This window comes from Capricornis sumatraensis, chromosome 15 (assembly GCF_032405125.1).
Source record: "Capricornis sumatraensis isolate serow.1 chromosome 15, serow.2, whole genome shotgun sequence".
Lineage (NCBI taxonomy): Eukaryota > Metazoa > Chordata > Mammalia > Artiodactyla > Bovidae > Capricornis > Capricornis sumatraensis.
The window spans coordinates 43,111,440-43,138,701 of NC_091083.1; the positions used below are offsets into that span (position 1 = coordinate 43,111,440).

The following is a 27,262-nucleotide window of genomic DNA, read 5'->3' on the forward strand; positions in this document are numbered from 1 at the left end:
GAGAGATTCATCCATGGGGTTGTATATCCACAGGCGTCATAGTTTATCCAATCACCTGATGAAGGACACTGGATAGTTTCTGGTTTTGGTTTGATTAGACCTAAAGCTACAAATGTGTACAGGCTTTTATGTGAACACATATTTACCCTTCTCATCTGTAAGACCAGAATCACAAAATGGTATGTGATACATCTTCTCCTTTAAGTGGACTGCATGTTCCTAAATGCCTCAGAAAGTGTGTCCTTATATGTCTGAAAGTCTTGGTTCCCTGACTGGTAAATTCATAGCTTGGCTGGGTATAGAATTCTGTGATGGGAAAGCTTTGCTTGTTTTCCTACAGTTCCCTTTATAATCTTAGATTCAAAAATAATTCTGATAATTGAAACATTCGTGTGAAAAAAATTTTTGACTCTGGAGAGCTTCAACATATCTGCAACAGGTTGAAAAGATGGCTTCTCTTTTATTTGAAGCTTCAGTAAAGCTAGGAATTGTCCTCTACTTTTATAAATCTATTAGAATTAACCTATTGAATTGTTTTTAATTTTTATGTTGTTTCTATTGCTTTCTTCCCTTTTCCACTCCCAGTATTTCTTCCTCGATCGATCTTGCCTATTTGCCTATTTTATTAATGGTTTTAAAGAGTGCTCTTTGCTTTTTCTATTGCTTTGTAGTACATGTATAGAAGCTGATTTAAAAAAGATACTAACAAACATCCACCACCATGGAGGATCATTCCAGGTGCATGTGCTGTTGGGGTTTTTCAGGTCCAACCACAGAAAGGGAAGCACAGTCTACGGATGCGAGGAAGGACCAGAGCCAGCCAGGAGCAGGAGAAGAGTGTGACAAGGAGCACAGGCAAATCCACAGCCGGCTCTAGATGCTTCCTGCACTGTGCCCGAGAGAGCCGCTAACAGCTTATTATGTTTATTACGCAAAGAGCACAAGAGCCTGAAGCAGAAGATTTCATAAGGATGGTACGGGGGTCACGGAAAGGCCTTCCCCAAACCAGGAACTGTTTCTTCTTAGAGCGAAACACACCAGTATTTCCCACATCAGTATCATAAATATACTCAGACAACCGGGAATGTGAAGTCAAGTGGGCCTTAGGAAGCATCACTATGAACAAAGCTAGTGGAGGTGATGGAATTCCAGTTGAGCTATTTCAAATCCTGAAGGATGATGCTGTGAAGTGTTGCACTCAATATGCCAGCAAATTTGGAAAACTCAGCAGTGGCCACAGGACTGGAAAAGGTCAGTTTTCATTCTAATCTCTAAGAAAGGCAATGCCAAATAATGCTCAAACTACCACACAATTGCACTCATCTCACACACTAGTAAAGTAGTGCTCAAAATTCTCCAAGCCAGGCTTCAGCAATACGTGAACCGTGAACTTCCAGATGTTCTAGCTGGTTTTAGAAAAGGCAGAGGAATCCGAGATCAAATTGCCAACATCCGCTGGATCATCGAAAAAGCAAGAGAGTTCCAGAAAAACATCTATTTCTGCTTTATTGACTATGCCAAAGCCTTTGACTGTGTGGATCACAATAAACTGTGGAAAATTCTAAAAGAGATGGGAATACCAGACCATCTGACCTGCCTCTTGAAAAACCTATATGCAGGTCAGGAAGCAACAGTTAGAACTGGACATGGAACAACAGACTGGTTCCAAATAGGAAAAGGAGTACGTCAAGGCTGTATATTGTCACCCTGCTTATTTAACTTATATGCAGAGTACATTATGAGAAACGCTGGGCTGGAAAAGGCACAAGATGGAATCAAGACTGCCGGGAGAAATATCAATAACCTCAGATATGCAGATGACACCACCCTTATGGCAGAAAGTGAAGAAGAACTAGAGCCTCTTGATGAAAGTGAAAGAGGACAGTGAAAAAGCTGGCTTAAAGCTCAATATTCAAAAAGCTAAGATCATAGCATCTGGTCCCATCGCTTCATGGCAAATAGATGGGGAAACAGTGGAAACAGTGGCTGACTTTATTTTTCTGGGCTCCAAAATCACTGCAGATGGTGATTGCAGCCATGAAATTAAAAGATGCTTACTCCTTGGAAGGAAAGTTATGACCAACCTAGACAGCATATTAAAAAGCAGACATTACTTTGCCAACAAAGGTCTGTCTAGTCAAGGCTATGGTTTTTCCAGTGGTCATGTATGGATGTTGAGAGTTGGACTGTGAAGAAAGCTGAGCGCCAAAGAATTGATGCTTTTGAACTGTGGTGTTGGAGAAGACTCTTGAGAGTCTCTTGGACTACAAGGAGATCCAACCAGTCCATCCTAAAGGAGATCAGTCCTGGGTGTTCTTTGGAAGGACTGATATTGAAGCTGAAACTCCAGTACTTTGGCCACCTGATGTGAAGAGCTAACTCATCTGAAAAGACCCTGATGCTGGGAAAGATTGAGGGTGGGAGGAGAAGGGGACATCAGAGGATAAGATGGTTGGATGGCATCACCGACTCGATGGACATGGGTTTGGGTGGACTCGGGGAGTTGGTGATGGACAGGGAGGCCTGGCGTGCTGCGGTTCATGGGGTTGCAAAGTGTCGGACACGACTGAGCGACTGAACTGAACTGAACTGAACAAGAGACACATATAATCCATGCTGGAATCCCACACACTGCACCTGTATAGACAGCAAAGGCCAAATTGTGGACCTTCTGGACTCTCAGATTGACTTTGACAAAACCTCTGGCTCACCCTCCTGATGTTTAGTCTGTCAAATGAGTGCGGTATCAATCATCTGTTGGTCTGAGAAGGTCTGGTGAAGCTTCAGCAAACCTTACAAATAAACCTAAGCTCCCAAGTGAACAAGCAGCATCACATGGCATGTAGCTTTCTTATGAAGAATGCAATAAGTCTTTAACCCCATAAGGGGTTAAAAAAGAGTCAGGAGATTTGACAACTTAGACTTTTGCTCCATCCCCAAGCATCACCCCAACAACGCAGCCATCGGAGGTGGAGATCAGCCTTCAGCCTTCCAGTCATTCTGGGATTTCCCTTGAGCGATAGCTCCAAGTAAACAGAGGTCAGGTACCTTACCACCTGCGTCTCCCTGCAACCTGCCGACGATCCATTCTCTGTTGTGGAAAGATCTCCCTTCCCCACCAAAAATTTATTCCTCAGTGATAAAATTCTAGGTAACATCCTCCATCATATTATCAAAATACAGGGAGTCTTTTCGAGGTATTTGAAATGGCTGCATGCTCAACATTACCATGAAAAAATTTTTTAATGAGTTGAAATGTTTTTGCCCAAAATGATTCCACTTGTGGCATAAGCAATGGAACAGATGCTGACATTTCACATGTAGATGGTTCCTCAGTGAAGCGGCGCTTAATTAAAAATCGGGATTTGAGAGATTTCTGAAAATTTCACGTTCACCTTAAAAATACCAAACAGTTCATTTTCTTTTTCATGAGCAAGCTAGTATGCTAGCCTAAGAGCACCTTTTTATTTCATTCTTACTAAAAATGCTTCAGAGACATTAAATATTTTTTAATTAAAGTAGGAAGTCTTGTAAACAAAATTATATCATCTTTCCCCAAACACGTACAGGCACAATACACAATGCTCACATACAGGAGCAATCTGAAGTTTAGAACTTTGAAAATGTACAAAGGATTTTAGTTATGAAATAAGTCTTGGTGATTGGTAAAATGAGGCAGCCAACCAAATGGCGGCTTCACATGGCAGCGGTTTTGCGTAGGTCTGGTGGAGTATAGATGAAGCATGGCCAGTGCTTTGAAAGTGCTTTTCCCATTCGAGTTGAAAAGGCACAAAGCCAAAAGCTCAATTGAAACACTTTAATTCTGGGACCAGAAAATTAGGCCTAGACTTTGATGATTAAAAAGTGGAGAAACAGGGGACTTATCTGGTGATCCAATGGCTCCCAATGCAGGGAGCCCAGGTTCAATCCCTAGTCAGGGAACTAGATTCCGCATGCCACAACTAAGACCTGGCACAGCCAAATAAATAAATAATTTTCTTTAAAGTGGAGAAACAACAGGTTGGCACTCTGTTGACCATCACTGTGGCCTTTCTCATCTGCTTCCCAGACATGTAACATTCATTTAAAGATCTCCAAGGTAGTGTCTGCCTGCAATGCGGGAGACCTGGGTTCAATCCCTGGGTCAGGAAGATACCCTGGAGAAGGAAATGGCAACCCACTCCAGTATTCTTGCCTGGAGAATCCCATGGATGGAGGAGCCTGGTGGGCTACAGTCCACGGGGTCGCAAAGAGTCAGACACAACTGAGCAACTTCACTCAAGGTGAGCAACCAATCTCATGGTGCTTATCATCATGATTTTTCTTCAGAACATTTGATATTTTCAAAACAGATCAAAGCCTGATGGAGATTCCAAAAATGTGTGCAGTGACAGACACTGACAAACCATTCTTGCAAAAACAGTTTTGGTGGCAGGTAACAGGGATAATTAAAAGCAGAAGCTATAATTCAAAGCAGAAGTGGTCAAAGGATTTCAGTAACAACGTTGAGAGGCAGGGTTGGGATAAATATACTAACAGAGATTTTGAAACTCAATCATACATATTTTTTACTATCAAAAAAAAAGGTTAAAATGTGTTGTTTTTAGCTAAATCAAACAAGAGCCTGCAGCTGAAAGCTGCTGCTACTGCTGCTAAGTCACTTCAATGGTGTCTGACTCTGTGTGACCCCATAGATGGCAGCCCACCAGACTCCCTGGTCCCTGGGATTCTCCAGGCAAGGACACTGAAGTGGGTTGCCATTTCCTTCTCCAATGCATGAAAGTGAAAAGTGAAAGTGACGTCACTCAGTCGTGTGTGAGCCTTAGTGACCCCATGGACTGTGGCCTTCCAGGCTCTTCCATCCATGGGATTTTCCAGGCAAGAGCTGAAAGCTGAGTCATCCCCTAACTGAAGTACTTACTGACTGATCCTCTCCTGTCATGCACTGTCCTGGAGCCAAAAACCAGCTGTGAACAACCAATCACCAATGGCAATCCCATCCCTGAAGGGGGGCAACACCACTGACCTTCCTCCACTAAAGTGAAGTGTTGAAAACTTCTAACTGAATCTTATCTTAAGATGTAGCACTAGACTTCCAGTGGTTGAGAATCCCCTTGCTAATGCAGGAGCTGCTGCTGCTGCTGCTAAATTGCTTCAGTCGTGTCCGACTCTGTGCGACCCCATAGACGGCAGCCTGCCAGGCTCCCCCGTCCCTGGGATTCTCCAGGCAAGAATACTGGAGTGGGTTGCCATTACCTTCTCCAATGGGTGAAAGTGAAAACTGAAAGTGAAGTCGCTCAGTTGTGTCTGACTCAGCGACCCCATGGACTGCAGCCTACCAGGCTCCTCCGCCCATGGGATTCTCCAGGAAAGAGTACTGGAGTGGGGTGCCATTGCAGGAGACACAGGTTCAATTCCTGGTCTGGGAGGATCCCACATGCCAAGGACAACTAAGCCTGTGGGTCATAACTACTGAGACTGCACTCTAGACCCTGTGCTCCAGAACAAGAGAAGCCACTGCAATGAGAAACCTGCACGCTGCAAGGAAGAGCAGCCCTCACTCGCTGCAACTAGAGAATGCCTGAAAGCAGCAATGAAGACCCACAGCAGCCAAAAGTGTTTAAAAAAAAAAGGGAGTATCACCGATCTAATAGGTACCTGGAAAAGAAGCAGCACGGAAGCTGGCCCTTAACCTTCAAGGTTCTGCTAACTCTAAGTTCTTAAAAGTCTCTCTGACAATGAAAAGAAACTTTTATTTACGCTGGAGTTGAATTAATGACAACACTTTCTTATGGTTAGTCGTTTTTTTCATCTCATTTTAAGAAAGTCTTCCCTCCCCCAAGGTCTTAGATTTTTAGAAGATATTTTCTTTCAAAAGGTTTTAAATTTTCCTTTTTACATTTGAGTATTTATCCATCGGAACTCGGCTGCAGGCAGGGTGTGAGGTAGGGATCCTGCCCCCTATTCTGCCCGCTGACTAAATGTTCTGCATGCTTGACTGGGCAGCCCATCCTTCTCTTGCCAGATCTGGAAGGCTACCTCTTTCATGTACGATGACTCCATGTCCTTATATATCCAGTATATGTTTTATATTCCATTCTTTTAGTCCATATGTCTATCTCTGTGATTAAAACTCTCTTTAAATAAGTCTCATCACACTTATCCCATTATTTGTCCTTATCAGGACAAATGTCTTATTTTTTCTGGCCTCTCAGTAAGTTCTTCAGTTGGTCCTGGCTATGGCTTAGTAATCTTTTTATTTCTTATAGCATCAAAAGAAGTATTTCTAGACTATAAGCTTATTTGCTAAATAAGAGATGAGGCCAGCAGCAATATCAATACTTAGCTATTGTTGTTCAGTCATTCAGTCGTGTCTGACTCTGTGACCCCACGGACTGCAGCATGCCAGGACTCCTTGTGCTTCACCAGGTCCTGGAGTTTGTTCAGACTCATGTCCATTGAGTCAGTGATACGATTCAACCATCTCATCCTCTGTCATCCCCTTCTCCTCCTGCCCTCAATCTTTCCCAGCATCAGGGTCTTTTCCAATGAGTTGGCTCTTCACATCAGATGGCCAAAGTATTGGAGCTTCAGCTTCAATATCAGTTCTTCCAATGAATATTCAGGACTGATTTCCTTTAGGATAGACTGGTTGAATCTCCTTGCTGTCCAAGAGACTCTAAAGAGTCTTCTCCAAGACCACAGTTCAAAAGCATCAATTCCTTGGCACTCAGCCTTCTTTATGGGCCAACTCTCATATCTGTACATGACCACTGGAAAAGCCATAGCTTTGATTATACTGACCTTTGTCGGCAAAGTAATACCTCTGCTTTTTAATATGCTGTCTAGGTTTGTCATAGCTTTTCTACAGAGTTATAAATACCCCCTTCTTGAAAATCATAAGCTCAACTGAACAAGACTTACATGTAAGTCAAGTCTACTTTCTTATTTTTGGTATTCTTGATACTCTGGCATCTGGGGCCTCCCTGGCCAGGAGGGGCTGCCATTCCCATGGCAAACAACATACCAGGGAGTATGTTGTTCACGTGTAAACCTCACAATCCCAAACCAGGCATTCTGACCACCTTCCTCTGTCTAGCTCTCACCAACAAGGGGATGCCCTGGTGCCCTCATTACTCCAGGGTCTGGCACCCGGCAGCCTGGGCCAGTGTCTGTGCTTCAGACTCGGCTGAAATGATGTGAACCAGCTGATCCCCAGTCTGCTTAGTCCACCCTGCCTTCCCTTCCCTGCGCAAATGACGATAAAGGATGTTCCCCATGTTTTCCTCTCTCTTCCTACTTACCCACGAACCTGGGTGACCCACCCTCCATGTGCCCTCCTATGGGGCATGCTGTGTCCATATTTCTTTTTTCAAAAATTTCTTATTTATTTTTAGCGGCACTGGGTCTTCATTGGGAACAATGGAGTTTTTCTAGTTAAGCCAAAGTGGGGGCTACTCTCTAGTTGTGGTACACAGGACTTCTCATTGCAGCGGCTTCTCACTGTTGCAGAACACAGGCTCAGTAGTTGTGGCACACAAACTCAGTTGCCCTGCAACATGTGGGATCATCCCAGGTCAAGGATCGAACCTGTGTCCCCTACATTGCAAGGCAGACTCTTAAACCCTGGACCACCAGGGAAGTCCCCGTGCCCCTATTTCTAAAAACTTCTTCCTTCATGACAGTCACCTCCATGTCTCCATATCTTGCCATACAAATCCCAGTCACATTTTGAAGCAGTCCACTATAAATTTAACTGTCATTTCCAGAAAGCATGAAATGATTTAAATAAGAAAGCAAATACAAAACTAAACTGCTAGCTGGCCAATGATAAAGGAATTTAAGATTTTAGAAGCAGTTTATTATTCCAAGCATTTAATAACTGGTAGGTTTATTCAGTGAGAAATGGAGATACATTCAAATTGTTGGACTGCTCGCTTTGCATGTCCTAGAGATCAGGGTAACATGAGTTTTACTTTGTCCATTTACGAAGAAGTTTTTCTCCTAAGAACAGAAAGTTAAATTCAGAACGGTGATAATCCATAAACCTTATCATATTACGGTTTGTCCTTTTCACAGATGACAAGATGAACTATTGAACTGAGTGTACTGATTCTCGATATTAGGATTTCAAAGAAGAGCTGAGTATCTGGAGGAGTTAATCACAGCAGAGAGAGCATCATATGAAATTACCTCACACAAGTGTATTAGACCGAGCGTACCAGGCACACTCTGAGATGGGATCAGAGCTAAGCCTTCCAGAAGGCAGACAAAAGAGGTAATCACACAATTTTCTCTCTTTTCAATAAAAGTAATTAAAGCTAGTCCTCGTTTAGGCGAATTCAGCTTACTAAAAATGCACTAAAGTCTTCAACAGTACCATGATGATGATTCCCCTTGGATAATCTGAATACTGGACCCAAAGAAGCCACTAATTCCACAAGTATATCAATAATTCTCAAACAGTTTGAATGGGGTTGGCAGTTGTAATTTGAACAACAGTGTAGAAGAAAAGGGTGGGCATAACTCTGCAAATGGAGTCAAAACACTCTGGAAGCCAGTTCCAATACTGGGACCTACTTTCCAGTAAGACGACACAATTTCTCTGGGTCTCAGCTTCTCCACTCCTCAAACAGAATTTGTATAACCTGACCTGCTTACCATAAAAATCAAAGAGGATGTCTCAAAGTTCTTTGTAAACTGTTAAATCCTTCGTAAATTTATGATATTATTATTCACAATTATTACATTTATTTTCTATATATAATGATTTTGTATTATATATATTATAGAAAGTATCATTATATATATTATAAAAATGATTTTCATCATTTCTATAATGAAAGAACCACAAATTTGAGAAGCACCAATTACTACCCAATAAGTTATAAAAGTAAGCACAATGGTTTTGCCAAGTGTTTTCTCATTGACTTTACAAGGCTTCTTCCATGGGCAGAGGTGAACATTTAGACCAAAAATGTCCACGATCTCTTAAGGACGGCACATACAGCATTATAAGGCAATGCGTAGTTCATTTACAGTTAACTGGTTTGTTTTTCCAGTCTTAATTAAGATAAACATTAAATGCACATTGAGATCATCCTTCTTGGTTTTATCTATCTCATAGATAAAAATTTTTATCCAACACCATTTTTCTATGTAAAATTTATGAAGGTTTTATGCTACTTTATTAGAAATTTCCCAAAACACAGAGACTGGTTAAAATTTATACTGTAATTTATGAAAACCAGTTTGCTTAGTTAAAAAAAAAAAAAGCTAAGTTAAGAGTTTAGCCTTTACTTCTAATTTTAAAGTGATTTTTAGTGGTTTAATACCACTTTTTACTCAACACGTGCTTTGTGGTTTTCTGTTGCGGTTCTCATCAAGGATGTCTATGGACCTGGGAACGTGGTGGGCCAGGAGGGATGTGGCCATGGTGGGCACCTCCCACACTGAGCTCCTCAGAACACTGGCCTCTCCTGACTATTTCTCACCAAAACCAAGCAAAACAAAAACCCAACCTCTCTTGGTGCCCTCCATGTGACAGGCCAGGGAACTGAACCTGAAGTGAAAGAGTTTCACTTTCCCAGGGTCACATGATATGTATGTACGCATGGGCGTGCATATGTGTGTGCACACATATGAAGAGCTAAATCTGCTCTATACACTTGACTCAGAGGCTCACTCACTGATTCCGCCAACAGCCCTATGATAGGGACTATTAGTATCTCCACTTTCTTGCCTGGAGAATCCCAGGGACTGAGGAGCCTGTTGGGCTGCTGTCTATGGGGTCGCACAGAGTCAGACACGACTGAAGCGACTTAGCAGCAGCAGCAGTTATCTCGACTCTACTGTAAAGAGAAACTGAAGGACAGAAAGATTTACCAGCTCAAAGCCACCCACCAACTCCTTGGCAGAGCCTGGATGCAGTCCCAGAAAGTTTGGCTCTATAACTTATTCATGAATCTTAGAAAATACTCAAGGGAAAAATGTTGCAAAAAAAAAAAACAACAGAATATGACGACATTTTTAAAAAGTTTAAAACCAAAATTAAATGATATGTTGTTTGAAGAGACAGATACTGTGGTTAACACTTTATAAAGAAAACCCCAGGAAAACTTAAATAATTGCAAAAAATAAATTAATTAATTTTAAAAAAACTACTGTGGACAGGGTCACAGTATTCACATGAGATGACAAGAGAAGCGAAGGACTTGAGAAGGGGGCCCCCCTATTGGGGGACTCACTGGTGGGGCAGCTATTCTACTTCTTATGCTCAGGGCAGGCTCACTGGTCGATAACATGCGTGACAACTTATCTTGCATGCATCAAAGATTCTACAGCAAAGTTAAAGAAAACAGTACTAGGTAAGTATTCAAATTCTCTAACTTCTCCTGGATTTGTGGCACATGTAAGTTGGAGAAATCACGTTTCTCTGTTTCCAGAGTAAAGCAAATCTGCCATCCCAGGATGGCAAAGCGTTGGCCTAAATATCACCCACCTCCTCCCGTGCTGGACAGTGGGTGTGGGCACGATGGGCTTCCTCCCTGTTCTTCCACTGTTTCAGAACCCTTTGCACGCAGCACACCGAGACTCCGCCGCTGATTATGACCAGGGAGTGGGGGTGGGGGGACTGGGGTGGGCATGCCCATGTGGGAGGGGGCAGCCCCCATCATCACTGTGCTGAAGGATGCCCTAGTGTCCTCACACCTGGGAAACCCTGTGAACGCTGCTGCCTTGTCTCAAGGACACGGTTACCTGTTAGGTTCGAAGCATCCGTGGGCCGGAGCTGTAACCAGTGGCGGGCGTCAGTGTCAGTCACAGTATCTGCAGGCGGGCTCAGATCTGGGTCTTCCTCGCAGGTCTGCCAGTGGCTCAGGGACAGCTCTGCCTCGGTGCTACAGCCCAGAGTGGGGTCACTGCTCACACTGTCACCTGGAATAACGGAAGACACAGTCCTAGATGGCCAAGGGCAGGGCATGAGCACGTCCATGGTCCTGGCACACAAGGACCTAAGCAGCTGCCCCTGGGGACAGGGGCCTGCGTGGGGCCCCTGGTCAACGACACACAGCTTCCAGGTGTGGATGTGAGTTCTCTTTATGGGCCCCGACTCTTCACAGGTCTTAACTGAGTTCCCCTGGTACCCACAAGAGCACATCCTCACACCGTGTACCCTGACTTACTCAACTACGAAACAGGGGTGGCTGGAGGAGGTGGAGGGGAATTGATCCCACTACAAAGGCAGGTTCATGCTTCCAGGCTGAAGAATCTATGTCTAGACATGAACCTAGGTGAGTCACCGAGGATCACCGGGGATGATGCGTCCCACCAATAGAGATTCTCCCCCTCTAAGCACTGAAATGTTCTGATATGTCATGGTACAATGATGCTGTCAAAGGCTATGAAATCCTACCTGGCTATTCAGTCTGACACAGAACCGCCTCCGTCGGCCTGCCCCTTACGTCCCCTGTCTGCTGCACACAGGCTCGGGGTGCCCACCCTCTCTGCCTGCAGCCCTCCTGGCTGCCCTTTGTGTCAGCCGCTGACAGTCCCCCAGCCTTGCTGCTTCTAATCTACTGTCAGGTATTCCCATGCAGAGAACTGACAGCTGCCCCAGTCACCTGTGAGGTTCCTCACTTCGCCTGTCCCGGGACTCTAGAAGGTGGAGCCTAAGAGTTCCTGTTCTGCCCTCCACCAGGAACGACCAAGAAGGAGGGGGCACAGCAGAGGACCTCAGGGAAGCAGAGTATTAGGGCTGCATATCACAGTACCTAATGGTACATCTCAGCATCCCAGTCAAATTTTAAATACTTATACCACTGATGTCAAGGTACTGCGGAAGTTTCGTGTTCCGAACCTGGGGGAATGTCCAAAAGGAAGACCATTCTTCCTTCTGGGCCTGTCTCCTCACCAGCCATCAGCCTTTGTTGTGCTTTTCACCTGGAGAAAGACCCAGGGCTGGAAAGACAATTCTCGAAGGTAACTGGGTAATGTTTAATGTTTGACTGGTACTAACCACCCATCTATCCTGGGATTCCAGGAATAAAAATGTCCCATATCGCAACATCATGTCTTCAGATGATATCATTCACGTTAGAAGGTCAAAAGGAAACAAAGTCTATCCGTGTTGAAGCTGGAGGAACACAGACCACATCTCCTGGTACTTACTCTTCTGTCTCTCCCTATATTTTCCTTGCATCTGCTGTGAGTCATCTTTCAAATCCAGTTCAATGGGGCTGCTGCTTCTTCGAACTAAGATCTTCAGACAGAAAGAAAGATTGTGGTGGTTACAGAAAAGTTTTAATTTTTACAAGACTTAAGTTTCTAGTCCATATGTCTAAAGAAAAAGAAACAAACTAACAGTAAGAATAGTAACAGAAAACTGAATGACGTTCTGAATTGGAAGGATATGGGTTCACTAATTACTGTGACCAAGTTATAAATTACCCAAGATCTGAAACTTAAGGCTTCTGTTTATCAGTTGGCATCCAATTAACATGGTCTATGGAGGTGAGATGCTAAGTTACATGGAAATCGTTTATGTTGAGGTTCTATTTGTACCTCCGCTTGGGTACACATGCATAATGGATATCATCCTCCAGGAGGTATAAGTCACCAGCATGTTGGCAGGGAAGGCATAAACCCCACCCAGACCCATTCAATGCCTCCCTTGTTACAGGTGCAGCAGGCTTCCCTGAGCACTGCTCAGCATTGGACCTTGGGTTAAATATGGGACTAGAACACTGGGAGGCAATCTGCACCCCCTATATTTTACATAACCGGCGTGGAAAGACAAAACGTACACAAATTACACAAAATGATCACAATGTACATTAGCAAAATATTCAAGTCAACGCTCTCGAAAAGGTATGCAGAAGAAAGTGTTACCTTGATCGGCTCACAGTGACAGGAGAGCTGCTCAACAAGGCTACAGACATGAGGTGGTAGAGAGTAGGCAGGAAGGGGCTCAGGGCAGGAAGCACTGAGAAATCAGCAAGTTCTACGTGCAGGAAAAGAAGCCGATTACAGCAGGCCATGCAGGGCAGTCAGGTGAAGAGGGAAAACGGTAAGAAGGAAACGTGACCACTTTCTACAAGCGGCACACCTGCCAAGGGGTCTCCAACAACAGGCTTAGGAATTTCACCCCAGTATTGACAAAATGAGCAACCGTATGTTCCAGACAGTAGCTGATTGTGATTAAAAACATAATCAAAATGGTTAAGTTGACTTACTATCTGTGGAATAGAGTTAAGAAGAAAGTTGCTATGGAACTATAATGGTAATTCAGGAATGAGCAGATAAGGCTTTTGATGACAGAAAAGGAGAAGAAAAGATAAATTCTAAAAATGCTGCAGAATGACAGACAAGAGCTTTTATAAGTGTTGTCCGTGGGAATGGAACTTAAATTACAAAAGGATATGAATCTGGGGGACCATGAGAAAGACGGTGATGAAGGAAGGGAGGTAGGGAGGAAAGGCAGATGGATGGACAATGGACGGAGGAATTTGAGAACGTTTCTGATATTTTAATATCCATCTTTGGGCTGAATATCTAAAGAGAATGTATCATAAGTGTGCAACAAAAATCCATGACTGGCAAGATGGAGAACAGAGCCAGAAATGAAGGTAGTATATTTAAGGCTCTCCAGCTTAGAGTGTACAAAAACCACGGGATTCAATCAGCCAACTAAAGGAATGAACACTAAATAAGCAAACACATGAAAAGGAGGGACTAAGATGTAAAATTAAAGGATAGAATAATCATTAAGCTAAAGCACATAAGTAGGTCATGAATGAAATATTTAGAAGATTAACAGTATGTAAAAAAATGTTACTCAGCTTTAAAGAAGGATGATATGTATCTAATATTGTTGATGTTGTTTAGTCGCTCAGTAGTGTCTGACTCTTTTGTAACCCCATGGACTGTTGCCCACCAGGCTCCTCTATCCATGGGATTTCCCAGGCGAGAATACTGGAAAAGGTTGCCATTCCCTTCTCTAGGGATCTTCCTGACCCAGGAACTGAATCTGTGTCTAGTACACTGTAGGCAGATTCTTTACCACTGAGCCACCTGGGAAGCATATATTTCAAATATGATAATGGAATATACACAGGCAATCTCCTTAATTGAAAAGCAGATTATAGGCCCTTCTGCTTCTGACTCTCTGGAAGATGAAATACCCTCCAACTATAGAATCTACATAAAAATCTAGGGCTCACAGAAAGTAAAATAAACCCTCAAGGGATCCAGCCCCTCTTCCTACTCCCCCTCAAAGCAAACAGAAATCAGGGCAGTAAAATGGGGCTACCTTGGGCATTAATCTAATATTACCACTGCCAGTGGCAAAAGGAACCAGAGTCCCAAATTAAAGTAGCACTCCCTGTTTTGTGAAACTTCATCACATCAGAAATTCACGTTTTCTGCAGATTCAGATTAGGCAGCTAGGAACTCATAACCAAAAGTTACCAAACACCAAAGGAAATTAAAAACCCACCAAGCACAAATCTTAGAAACAACAAACATCAGATTTAGATTCCCCACCCACCCCTCAAGGATTTCAGATAATCAGATAGAGTATTCAGAACTGCAATCTGTGACTAGTTTAAAGGAATAAAAGATGGGAATCACAAAAAAAACTATAAGAGATCACGAGAGATTACAAGATATACTTGAAAAGTATTCATCTGAACTTTCAGAAGCAAAACACAAAATTGTTGAACCAAAAAAACTCAATGGGACCATTAAACAGCAGACTATATATGCATAAGAAGAGAATTATTGAACTGAGTGAAAGACAGATCTGATCAATCACCCAGAACGCACCCACATAGCCAAGGAGAATGGAATATATGAAAGGGGGCTTAAGAGATACAGAACACAGAATGATAAAGTCTAAATATATTTCTACCCAGAACTCCAGAAGGAAAGGGGAAAGAGAACAAAGAACAGGCAATATTTGATAAACGGATTACCAAGAATTTTCCAGAAGTGATGGAAGAACAATTATTTACAGATGCCTGACACATATAGCATATCCAAAATAGGGCAAACTGTACCGACCAAGAGAAAATGGGCCTAAATATACTGTAGTGAAACTGGAGGACAAGGATGAAGGACAGTGAGGAACAACAAACAGGACGGACGGAAGACCTCTCAACAGCAACAGCAAAAGACAGAAGATAGTAGAAAAAAATAGCTTCCGTTAGATGGGGGTGAGGAGGAAATAGGGGAACGACAGAATTAAGGCAGAGAGACAAAGCAACCACAACAAGTCACCAAGGTGACTCAAGAAGCACCAAAACAAAGCCTCACACATCTGGGATGCAGTATCTATGACAGAAAGGCAGCATTTTCAGAGCAATAAAGGAAAATGAATTCAGTATAGGGGACCCACGATAGGTGGCTATCCATGTAGGGAAAAAAATGAAAGTGGATCCCTAATGCCATTCCATAAACAACAGCTCCAGGCAGATGAAAGACTTAAATGTATAGAACAAAACGGAAACACTTATAAACATAAGGCAAATATTCTTATCCCTTTCAAGTTGATATTTTAAATTTTTCAGGGCTTCCCTGGTGGCTCAGTCATGAAGAATCTGCCTGCTAATGCAGAAGAAATGGGTTGGGTCCCTGAACCAGGAAGATCCAACATGCTGCAGAGCCACTAAGCCCATGGATCACAATTACTGAGTCCATGTGCCCTAGAACCGGTTCTCTGGAACAAGAGAAGCCACCGCAGTGAGAAGCCTGTGCACTGCAATTACGGAGTGGCCCCACCTCCCACCATAACTAGATGAAAGCCTACACGACAACAAAGATCCAGCACAGCCAGAAGCAAACACACAGATGAATTTTTTTTTAATTTTCATAAAATGTAATAACAAAAAATGATCATCAAGGATATCAAAATTAAGAGCTTCTGTTCATCAAAAGACAACATAGAGAATGTGAAAATATAAGCCACACACTGGAAGAAGAAATTCACCAGAAACATAACCAATATAGGATCCGTATTCAGACTACATTAAGAATTGGTACAAATAAAAAAGACAAATCAACAGGAAAATGGAAAAGACATCAGTAGGCACTCCACAGATGAAACACATATGGCCAACCAACATAAGGAAAGACTTTATCAGCAACTTAAGAAATGCAAAACAAAATGAGATCCCATTTTCACCCACTTGACTCCCAAGATTTTAAATCTGACAGTAGTAAGTGTTGGCAGGAATGTGGATGACCAGAAACTTTGTATACACTGCTGGCCAAAACAGAAGTGGTACAACCACTCTGGAGAAAGACACATTCTCTTGTAAAAAAAGAGTATCCTTTTTCTCCGGGACACATCAGTTCCACTCTAAGACAACACTGTTGAGAAAATCTTACACATAGATCTTGAAACACATACAAGGATATGCACAGCTTCATTTCTCATTTAGAAAAAGGGGGGGTGGAACAAGCTAAACGTCAACAAGAGAGTGGAAAAGTGAACTGTGGTCTACTCACGGTGGAATATCAAACAGCAGAGAAAGCAATGAACTAGGGCAACGTGCCACCATGTAAATACATGGTAATGAGTGAACAAAGTAATCATACCACCTTTATAAAGTTTAAAAATGAGGGAAACTAAAGGATGCATTGTTTTAGAGGCACATACATTTCAAGCAAAACTGCAAAGGAAAGCAAAGACACGATCAACACAGAGCTAACACAGAGCTGTTCTCTGAGGGACCAGGATGACACCCACAAGGCACAGCAACAGCTCTGAAGATACTCTGGTTTCTGCACTGGTGGTGAGTCTCTGGGTGTTTATCTGATTGTTGAAATACACACAGAGAATATACATACAAATGGAATGTACGTATAAAGCTGGTATATGCCCATTAAAAAAAATGAAGACGGAGGAACACTCATATCTTCCAGGCAGGGAAGAGTAGAGAGTGACTTTCTGTGTGTATTTTGTATCTTTCTGGGATGTCTGAGTGTTCTATTCATAGATACTACATTTAAAAAAAAATGAGTAAATAGGAATTATCTGCATGAATGAGTTAGGGCTACTTTTTAATTTTCTTCTTTAAACATTTTATTTGTGTTTTAAGAAACCTATAAATGCCATTTTACGTTTTTTTAAAAAGAAAGAAACCATAACAGATTGTTGCAACATCTCATTTATCTGTGAACTTGGGTCAGGTGAAGGCTACAACCTAAAGTGATACCAGGAATAGGGAGTCTGAGCATCTGCTTGACAGGCAAGGATGTCCTTAAAAAGAGAAAGTGCACAAACAGACCAGGTGTGAAATTTTGTTTCCATGCTTACTGCGTTCTATTTTGTAATGTGACTATAATTTTACATAGAAAGTAAGTCTTTCAAACGTCTCAAGGTCACCTGGCCCTAAAACACATCTAAGTGGAAAAAAAATTTTTAAAGATAGTGTCACAGCCACTAATAAATGTGCGTGTTGTGCCAGTGATCTGTATGTTTATTTTTAATGACCCATAGAGGTATTCTGAAAAGATCTTACTGTTATTCCTTCATGCTCTTTCTTCTCATGTCCTTTGGTCTCCTGAGCAGGTCTGGGCTCTGAAGAACTCACATTCTGTGCATTTTCTAGCTTTTGGCCTAGAGATTTGGGGGTGGGGAGGGGGGAAATCAACAACAGAAAGATTTCAGATGGTAACACTGGGAAAAGATTTTTATACACAGGCAATGATTAAATTTAGATATTCTAAGACACGTAAAAACAAGAGTGCAGGGCCCAGCACATGAGCAGCCCATGGATCACGACTGCTCCACAGACCTGGTCTCTGACGAACAGAGAACTTCACTGTCGAGTGTTAATGTTATACACAGTGAGGGGAAGGAGAGCAACAAGGACCATCTGGGGGCCTTGGAGAAGGGGTCTCAGACCAGAGCTGCCTGAGTCAGCCAGGCCGGGGAAGGGAGGAAGGGAATGGGGAAGGGAGCGTGAGGTGGCTCAGCATTGCTAGTGAGAGAAGCAATCGACAACCAGTGTCCATAATAGAGAATGGGATATCGCCACCGAGCCTGCCACCGTTAATTAAAAAGATCAGATTCTATGCGTAGTCTGGGGCCAATAAATCTTCTTTAAAAAATAAATGAACAAATTCCTAGGAAAAAAAACCCATACAACTTATGCAAATTAAAACAAGAAAAGGAAAATATGAAGTCTTAGAATGATTTAAAAATCTGAATAGTACTTTAAAATCTTCCAACAAGAAAACTCCAGGCAACTGATGGATTCCACCAAATATTTAAAGGAGAAAGATCATAACAATCTTACACAGACTTCTGGAGAACAGAAAATCTTCCAGGTAACACATTTCTCAAATTGTTTTTACTGTGTATTTATTATTTTTCTTTCGAGAGAATTTCTAAGAGGGGCTATACCCTGCTCATTGGATGAGGATGGCATGACCCTGATACTGAGGCCTACAGGATGGCTCAGTTGATTGTTTACCTAACTCATGAAACTAAGTACGTATGTTCACTGTCACCAGACACACTTAGACATGCATCTTCACCGTAAAACACACTAGTCAATGCTCATAGGTCTAACCACCCGCCTCGCCACCTTTCACCCTGGTTGCTGCTGAAAGCTGCTGGAGAAACTGTGTGGATTAATGCCAGTGGGTGTGCGTGCATGCTCAGTTGCTCAGTCGTGTCCAACTCTGCAACCCTATGGACTGTAGCCCGCAAGGCTCCTCTGTCCATGGGATTTCCCAGGCAAGAATACTGGAGTGGGTCGCCATTTCCTCCTCCAAGGGATCTTCCCGACCCAGGGATTGAACCTGGGTCTCCTGCATTGCAGGCAGATTCTTTACCGCTTAGCCACCAGGGAAGCCCATAATGCTAATAATACAAGTTATCATTTTTCAACCTCGGCAGATCTGCATGCTGCTGATAAACTTCACAAGTCTGGTCGGCCATCCACCTCTCATCCTTCAGCCCGTGACCCCTCTCCTCCTGGCCTCTGCCCTAACCTGCTGCCGTCCCTCACCTGGGGTGAACATCCTCCGCCTCCCACCTCCTCCAGCCACTCTGGATTTCTTTTCAGTCCTCAAACATGCTACACTTGAAAAAAGGACACACACACACACACACACAATTCAGATAATTAGATTAAAATAAGCAGTGAAAATATTTCATGTGATTCAAGAAATCACATCCTTGCAATCAAACTCTAAAGTAAATTCCCTTGAAATGAATAGAACTAGGATTAAAGTAGAAAGCCCCACGACACGCAGCCTCTCCCCAGCCAGAAGCTCGGGTCTCGCATGAGTAAGATGTTGATACCTGGGGAGGGCTCAGGACACAGCGGCTCAGTGACCTCAGGGCTGCTGCCGCTCTGAACCATCGGCTGCTGCCCCAGGGGCCCAGATTCGGCGGCAGGTGCGTTTTCTGGCTGCAGGTATTCTTCCACTTCTGTGGGCGTTAACACAGAACACACGGGGATGGATTTCAAAACGTTTTAAAATAATTTCACTACTTCACTGACTCTAAAAAAATGTCATTTTAGATACTTTTTCCTCACAAAAATTGTGCAGTAGGATTAGCGGCTTTCACATTATAACGTTTTCTACGCTTGTTAGTTCTACTTCACTCCAAGGGTACATTGCCTTCGAAGTTCTATAAAGTGTTTAAATTCAAAGTAAAGAAGTAAAAAAAAACAACAACAACAACAGAGAAAGCGCAAGCAGAATGGTTGACAACTGTAAGTCATAGGAGCTTCAGGGACAGGCATGCCCAGGGGAGGGGGAGCTAGGAGATGCAGGGACAAGGCATTTCCACTTGAGAGAGCAGAATATCACACACACACACACACACACACACACACACACACACACACAGGCACGTGCACTCGCACACATACACCACATCCGGAAGGAAGATGAAAGGAAGCGGGAATTTCAACTTTATCATTTCTTTCAACAGATAAATGTACAGCTGTCCAGTGTAAAATACTGCAATTATTTAATGACATATTACCAAATGCAAGCGTGAATTTATCACTCAGGTACAAAAATGATCCACTGGTATTTTTAGAGAATCAATAAATGTACATCATAAAATAGAAAGCCACAGCTGAGTACTGACCACTGGGTGATCCCAGCTAGGATCAAGATAAACTATGCTCCCCTAGAGAAGAGAAGTCCCTCCTAGCTCATTTCTAAATGTCATGGTTCATTTTAATCTCCTAAGACAACGCAAGGCACTGGAAGGGTCACCCCACCTCCTGTCTGTAGCATGGAGGCTCCAAGGTGACATCATCCCTGACCTCCAGCTTTATCCTCATCAGCCTCCTCCCTGCCCTCCTCCCTGTGGCCTCAGGAAGCCCCCCTACAACCAAGATCTGACAGTACCACCACCCCCGTGGACATCTGAGGCCTCTATCACTGTCTACTCAAGCTCATGCTCCTCACAGTGAACAAGGGCTGCTTGATGTCACCCCAGAGGCTTGACAAGGAGTTCTTGTGCTCTTCAGTCTCGAGCAGGCCCAGCCCACCTGACGCTGCTGCTCCCCCCACCCCTGGGTTGACCTCCACCCCCCACCAGGCTGCCCAGGCTCCCCTCCTGCAGGACTTGCCAAGTGGTCTAGCCTGTGACCCCACCGCTGCCTCCCCTCCAGACTTCACCCTCCCTTGTGCAGCCTTGGAACTCTACATCCATAACCCTAGGATCATATTTTCTCCAAATTTTCATTAGTCACAGTTTCAGTCCTTCTGACAAACTATGACAAACCCAGACAGCAAAGACATCACTTTGCCAACAAAGGTCTATCTCGTCAAAGCTATGGTTTTCCAGTAGTCATGGACAGATGTGAGTTGGACCATAAAGAAGGCTGAGTGCTGAAGAATTGATGCTTTTAAACTGTGGTGTTGGAGAAGACTCTTCAGAGTCTCTTGGACAGCGAGGAGATCTAGCCAGTCAATCCTAACGGATATCAACCCTGACTGTTCATTGGAAGGACTGATGCTGAAGCTGAAACTCCAATACTTTCACCTGATGTGAAGAGAAGACTCACTGTTAAAGACCCTGACGCTGGGAAAGATTGAGGGCAGGAGGAGAAAGGAGCAGCAGAGGATGAGATGGTGACTCAATGGACATGAGTTTGAGCAAACTTTGGGAGATGGTGAAGGACAGGGAAGCCTGGTGTGCTGCAGTCCATGGGGTCGCAGAGTTGGATGTGACTGAGCGACTGAACAACAACAACAATCAGTCCTTCTAAGAAGGGACTGATCAAAACTCAGCCTGTAATGTCCTCCCTGGACGTGTCACCCGATTCATCCCCTGAAATGCGGCCAAGGTGTCCTCTTCTGTGTAACCTTCAACCAGAGCCACAAGCCAAAGGACTGGTTCACCCCAACCAAGAAGCTGTATGTAGGAAGATTCTAAATATAATAGAGGATTTCACTGAAGGGCTGTCGCTTTATTTTTACTATCCACACAAAAATTCTATTTTTAAGTACATGGATACAAGTTACCAGACCTCAAATCCAAAGTCTAGGTGTAAAAGTAAAAGTGTGAGTCGCTCAGTCACTTTTCAATCCCATGGTCTGTCCATGGAATTCTCCAGGCAAGAAAACTGAAGTGGGTTGCCATTCCCTTCTTCAGGGAATCTTTCCAACCCAGGGATTAAATCCAGGTCTCCTGCATTGCAGGCAGATTCTTTACCGTCTGAGCTACCAGGGAAGCAGGGCCATGGTCTAAATCCAGATACTGTCAAGAAGCTGGACTCAGGGAACAAACAAAGGAAGGCAGGGTAGCAAGAGCAGACAGATCCACCACAGCCTCGTCTTTCCACATTGTCTCTGCCCTTCTCTGATCCTGAAGAGCCAAGAGCTGTTCACTTCCCCACAAGAAACATGGGACATCCATAGACACCATGCTCCATCCAGCATCCCAGATGCTGGCCCCCTACAGCTCTGCTCCCAGACTCCTCAGTATCAGGCAGAGGAAGCCAGATGACATCATCGGCTGTCCTTCCCACTGTTTTCTTTCCTTGTTCATTGTAATTATGCAAGACACTGACACCTTCTGGGAAGGGATTCTATTTGTTAATGAACCTACTTGTAAATCCAATGTCAGCAGAGGGAGCCCAAGAGCTTCCTGCTTCTATCAGAAACAACTGGCACCTGCCAGTCTTTATGGACAGTGGGAAGAGCGGGCTTTATTCCCTTAAACGTGATGCCAAGAGCTGGTAGATGTTGGTTTCTGGGCTCTGAGCAGAAACAAATAAGGACTGGGCCAATGCTGGCAGCATCTTTCTCAGGATACAGAATATCGCCATCTGGTGGGATGAAGCCCAGCCTTGGGACTACGGCTTCTAAACACAAGTGTCCCCACCGGTCCTCAGACAACAGACAGATAAAGAGCCTGCAGGGCCAGCTGCTCTGCCTTCCCAATAGGCTGGCCTGATGTGGCTTTAAGGCTCTGCTTTTGTAAAAAGGCTGATCGAGCCTTCTTAGGTGGAGGAAGTCCAAGTGTGCAGAAACCACAGGAACAGGTGGGATGGGAGACCGGTGAAGAGGGGGAGGGTGGAGGCAAATCCCGGTCGCAGGAACTGCCAGGCTGTGGGGCAGGTGCCCTGAGCTACTCCTGGACTCAGCTGTCACATGAAAGAGGGTGAAGAAAAAAAAGCATGCAAATTCTCTTTACCCCGCAAGTTAAACACAATTTCCCAATTTGGAACTGGACATTTTTGGGCCTTTTCTCATATTTTGTTCTAAGTCTATACTCAATATTTGTTCTGTACAGATGAACAAATGACTACCAGAAACATTTTCTTGGTACTTTTTTTTCCTTTCTTTTTAAAACAGTTCTCGAGCTCCCCCTGCTGGCTTTTTTATTTCGGTTAAGGCTGTCCCTCTTCTCCAGGGTCAGATGTAGCAACTGCTCTTTCCTAACAAAACCATTTAACATTAATACCGAAAACTAAGATCATGGCATCTGGTCCCATCACGTCATGGCAAGTAGAAGGAGAAAAAATGGAAGCAGTGGCAGATTGTATTATCTTGGGCTTCAAAAATCACTGTGGATGGTGACTGCAGCCATGAAATTAAAAGACGCATGCTCCTTAGAAGAAAAGCTATGACAATCCTAGACAGCATATTTAAAAACAGAAACATCACTTTGCCAACAAAGGTCCATATAGTCAAAGCTATGGTTTCCCCAGTAGTCATGTATGGATGTGAGAGCTGGACCATAAAGTAGGCTGAGCACTGAAGAATTGATGCTTTTGAACTGTGGTGTTGGAGAAGACTTGAGAGTCCCTTGGACTGCAAGGATATCAAACCAGTCCATCCTAAAGGAAATCAACCCTGAACACTCACTGGAAGGACTGATGCTGAAGCTGAAACTCCTATACTTTGGCCACCTGATGTGAAGAGCTGAAAAACCTGAAAAATCCTCACTAGAAAAACCCTGATGCTGGGAAAGATTGAGGGCAGGAGAAGGGGGCGGCAGAGGATGAGATGGTTAAATAGTATCACTGACTCAATGGACATGAGTCTGAGCAAACTTGGAGAGATGGTAAAGGAGAAGGAACCCTGGTGAGCTGTAGTCCACAGGATTGCCAAGAGTTGGACATGACTTAGTCACTGAATAACAACACTGATATGCAAATATCAAGGTAGAGGATTATCTGATGTGCAAAATAGAAATAGGACCGTCTAAGTTAATAAAAGGACATTATAAATGCTGGGAGGTCTAATGCAGTCTCTGTTTTGAATATCACACCATTCAAATCACTTCAAGGGACTGAATTTTATCTCAGAATCACCAGATTACGCACATTCTCTCAAGCAGGGCTAAACTAGTAACCCAAATTCTGAAAGCACCAACTTTTTAGCTTCTTGAGAGGATACGTTACACAACGCTCATTACTAAATCACTGCTTTCTAAAGCTCACTCAAAGCACTATGACCAAATAAGGACTGATTTCATTTTTCCCCACTGAAAGAAGAGTTGGCATGATTAAATTAAGTGTGCAAACTCTTCAGAAACTTCAATTTATCCCAACCATCTGACTACTTTTCAAAGACATTTCATTCACTCTCTAATTTGAGGCTTCTTTAATCCATCTTACTAAACAGACTGAGACTCATTCTTCAATTACCAAAACTTCGGGTTCTGTTTACTCCTCACACAAGGTTGCACAAGCAAAATTATTCATGTAGTTTCCTAACTTTTAAAACACTTGGCACAAACCAACTTGACCCTACAAAAAGCACAAGAGACATAAATCAATTCAACATCTCGATGTGTCCCACAAGGATGCTGGGGACCCTGTTCATAAGCACGTTCTGACAACCCGGTGCTACCTGGAAGCCGAAAAGTCAGATGCAGAGGCAGCAAAGTGAGGCTTTCGATCAGGCCCCATTAAGCCTCCTTTGGAACAAGAGAAGATCATGACCCTCTAATTACAACCATTATAATATTCTCCAAAGAAACATAAAGCCTACCATCTGCATAGCCTGTGCTACACATTGATAAATGTCCAAACATTAAAGCAGTTAAAAGTGAAAAACAGCTGGAAAGAACTGTTTCCATCGAAGAGAGAAAAAAAAAGGAAGTCACTGAAACTGCCAGTTTCACCCTCAATGTGTTCTTTTATGCAGCTATTCATACGAATTAACAGAATACAGGTGGTCGTGACTGTCTCACAATTCTGCTGCAATCAAATAAGGTATCCCAAAGGGATCAGAATATCAGAGTGGATGAAGGTAAGGAATTGTCTATTGGTTATATTATTAAAACACATGTCGGTGAGACAAGAAACAAAACCAAGAAACGTGAACCTAAAAGAACACAAAGTTAGCCGATCGTCATCTATAGTAAAGAGGGGCAACTTTAAAAGTGTCTGTAGGACTTCCCTGGTGGTCCAGTGGTTGGGAATATGCCTGCCAATGCAGGGAACACGGGAACAACAAAGGAAGCCACCCCAGTGAGAAGCCCTCACACTGCAAGTGAAGAGTAGCCCCTGCTCGCTGCAAGAGAAAGCCTGAGGACAGCAATGAAGACCCAGCACAGCCAAACAAACAAACAAACAATAAGTGTCTGTGTATTACGCACACACAGATGTATGCCTAGCTGACTACATCTGTATTTAGCAACAGGTTAGCGAGATAGGCCAGCACCAGAATTTAAAATGGAGCACACATTTAATCCTCTCGTGGGCCAACCCATAGGGGACATAAAATCTCCTACTGAGGACTGACACACGTCGTTCTGGGCCTGGGCCTTTAATACAACAGTCACCCGGGACCATGGATCACTTTTCTAGTACAGCAGACATGGCATCAGACGAGGGGAGAGCTTGCACACTGTGGTTTTCAGATGAAACATCAGCAGATCATCCTCAAAGTCACTGTACTGCTAGGTCCTTTACGCCGTAAAACTAGGAGGAGGATGGTGAAGGCACAGAAACAGAGACCAAGCACGGCCTGCTTCATTCCACCCTAAATCGACAGCTCTCAAATCCCAGTACCACAGATGTTTTGGGTCAGACGGCTCTCTGCAGCAGCCTTGTGCATTGTAAGATGGTTAGCGGCATCCATTGCCTGGACGCAGGGAGCAGGACCCTGGCTTGATGACTTGGGGGGCAAATCGTCCCCAGTTGAGAATCCCTGCTTGAAATCTTATTCAATTTCTGTTGGAACTGTGTACACACATATGGGAATAGAGAACCTGGGTCAACTAACATATAATAATGAATGAGAAAAAAAAAAAACCCTCCAAAATGGGATTACTCACAGGAAGACATTTTTTGTGAGAACATATTCTGGGCAAACTAGTTTTAAAAACTTAAACAAAATGGGGTGGGGAAAGAAATGGGATGTGAAAAAGGAACACTTTTCACCTTATGGGCATATATCAGCCAAATAGAAAGCAAAACTAATTAAAACACTTTTTTAATCATCTCCAGGTCGGAGTATTTTTTTTAAAAACCAAATTGTGAAGCAGTTAAATGTTCATCAGTGATTTAGCTGACTGGTGGCCATCTTCTCGTGTACCATTCTTACTATTTTCCACCTTCAATATTTACTAGACAAAAAGAGCTTTCTAAGAAATGCAGTTCTTATTCTTCTACCATATTCTAGAAGTAAGTAACATGACATTTTATGTATTCATCAAGGGTATGTTGCTTTGCTAAACCAGAGTATGACATGATTTATTGCCACTCAAAGCCACAATTAAGCTATCTCCAATGTTAAATAGATACTAATCTATAATACTATCTTTCTGAGACCAAAAGGACATGAAAACACTTCCTTCTTCCGCAACAAGATTCATTTTGGGATCACAGAGAAATAAGTAGACACAGACCTAATTATTCACTATAAATCCTTTTGTTGAGGTGTCCATGCTAATAATTACTTTTGATGCAACAACATCTTAATAAACCAGAAAGGGCAAGTATATAAATAATATGTAGCTGAACTCAATTTTACCTGGCTAAAGGCCGGGAATAACATTTCTTTTGAAAATTAGCAATTTTCACCATTGTTATTTTTTCTACTCAAATTGTTTTTACTACTCATTGTTATTTTTCATACTCAATAATCAGTATGAATCTGTGTAAACTGATCATTATTTTATACATGAATATGATTTATTCACCCCAAGGAACTGTAGCCTGCATAACTTTTCCAGTTCATTCATTCTGAGGGAGGCCCAGCAAACACGCTAACACTGGCAGCCTCAGAACCACTAGAATTTTATGAAGATTCCCTTCCACTCTATAGGCTCCATATATAAGGCACACAAGGCTGGCATCACTGTTTCCCCCTCTTAAAAACTATGGTTCTCTGGACATGTGGACACAGGGGGAGAAGGGGAGGGTGGGATGAATTGAGAGAGTACCATTGACATATATATACTACTATGTGTAAAACAGCTAGTGGGAACCTGCTGTATAAAATAAGGAACTCAGCTTGGTGCTCTGTGATGACACAGAGGGGTGGGATGGGGGGCAGGAAGAAGTCCAACAGGGAGGGGATATATGAGAGCTGATTCCCTTCATTGTACAGCAGAAACTAACACAACATTGTAAAGCAATTATATTCCAATAAAAAAAGAAAAATAGTATGGTTCTCAGCTCAGAATACAAAGCCCGGATGCAGAGATTCTGGTTGACTATTTAACTGCTACTGAGCATGTTAACTACCTAGAAACAATCGACATTCTTTGAAAATAAACGCCAAGTGCAATGGCCAGGCACACATGCGTGAGGCGGGGATA

The 27,262-nt window shown here is 43.1% G+C and overlaps 1 protein-coding gene across 1 annotated transcript in view; it reads right to left on the minus strand.

The window, feature by feature from the left end:
* The window catches only part of RALGAPA2 (Ral GTPase activating protein catalytic subunit alpha 2), a 252,419-nt gene that overhangs the window by 132,397 nt on the left and 92,760 nt on the right, over positions 1 to 27,262 (minus strand). Inside the window, exons 17-20 of the mRNA XM_068986760.1 lie at positions 19,316 to 19,444; positions 17,523 to 17,620; positions 12,169 to 12,259; positions 10,759 to 10,935 (exon numbers count right to left, since the gene is read on the minus strand). Of these exons, the coding sequence (XP_068842861.1) occupies positions 10,759 to 10,935; positions 12,169 to 12,259; positions 17,523 to 17,620; positions 19,316 to 19,444 (495 nt within the window). The remainder of the gene's footprint in view (positions 1 to 10,758; positions 10,936 to 12,168; positions 12,260 to 17,522; positions 17,621 to 19,315; positions 19,445 to 27,262) is intronic.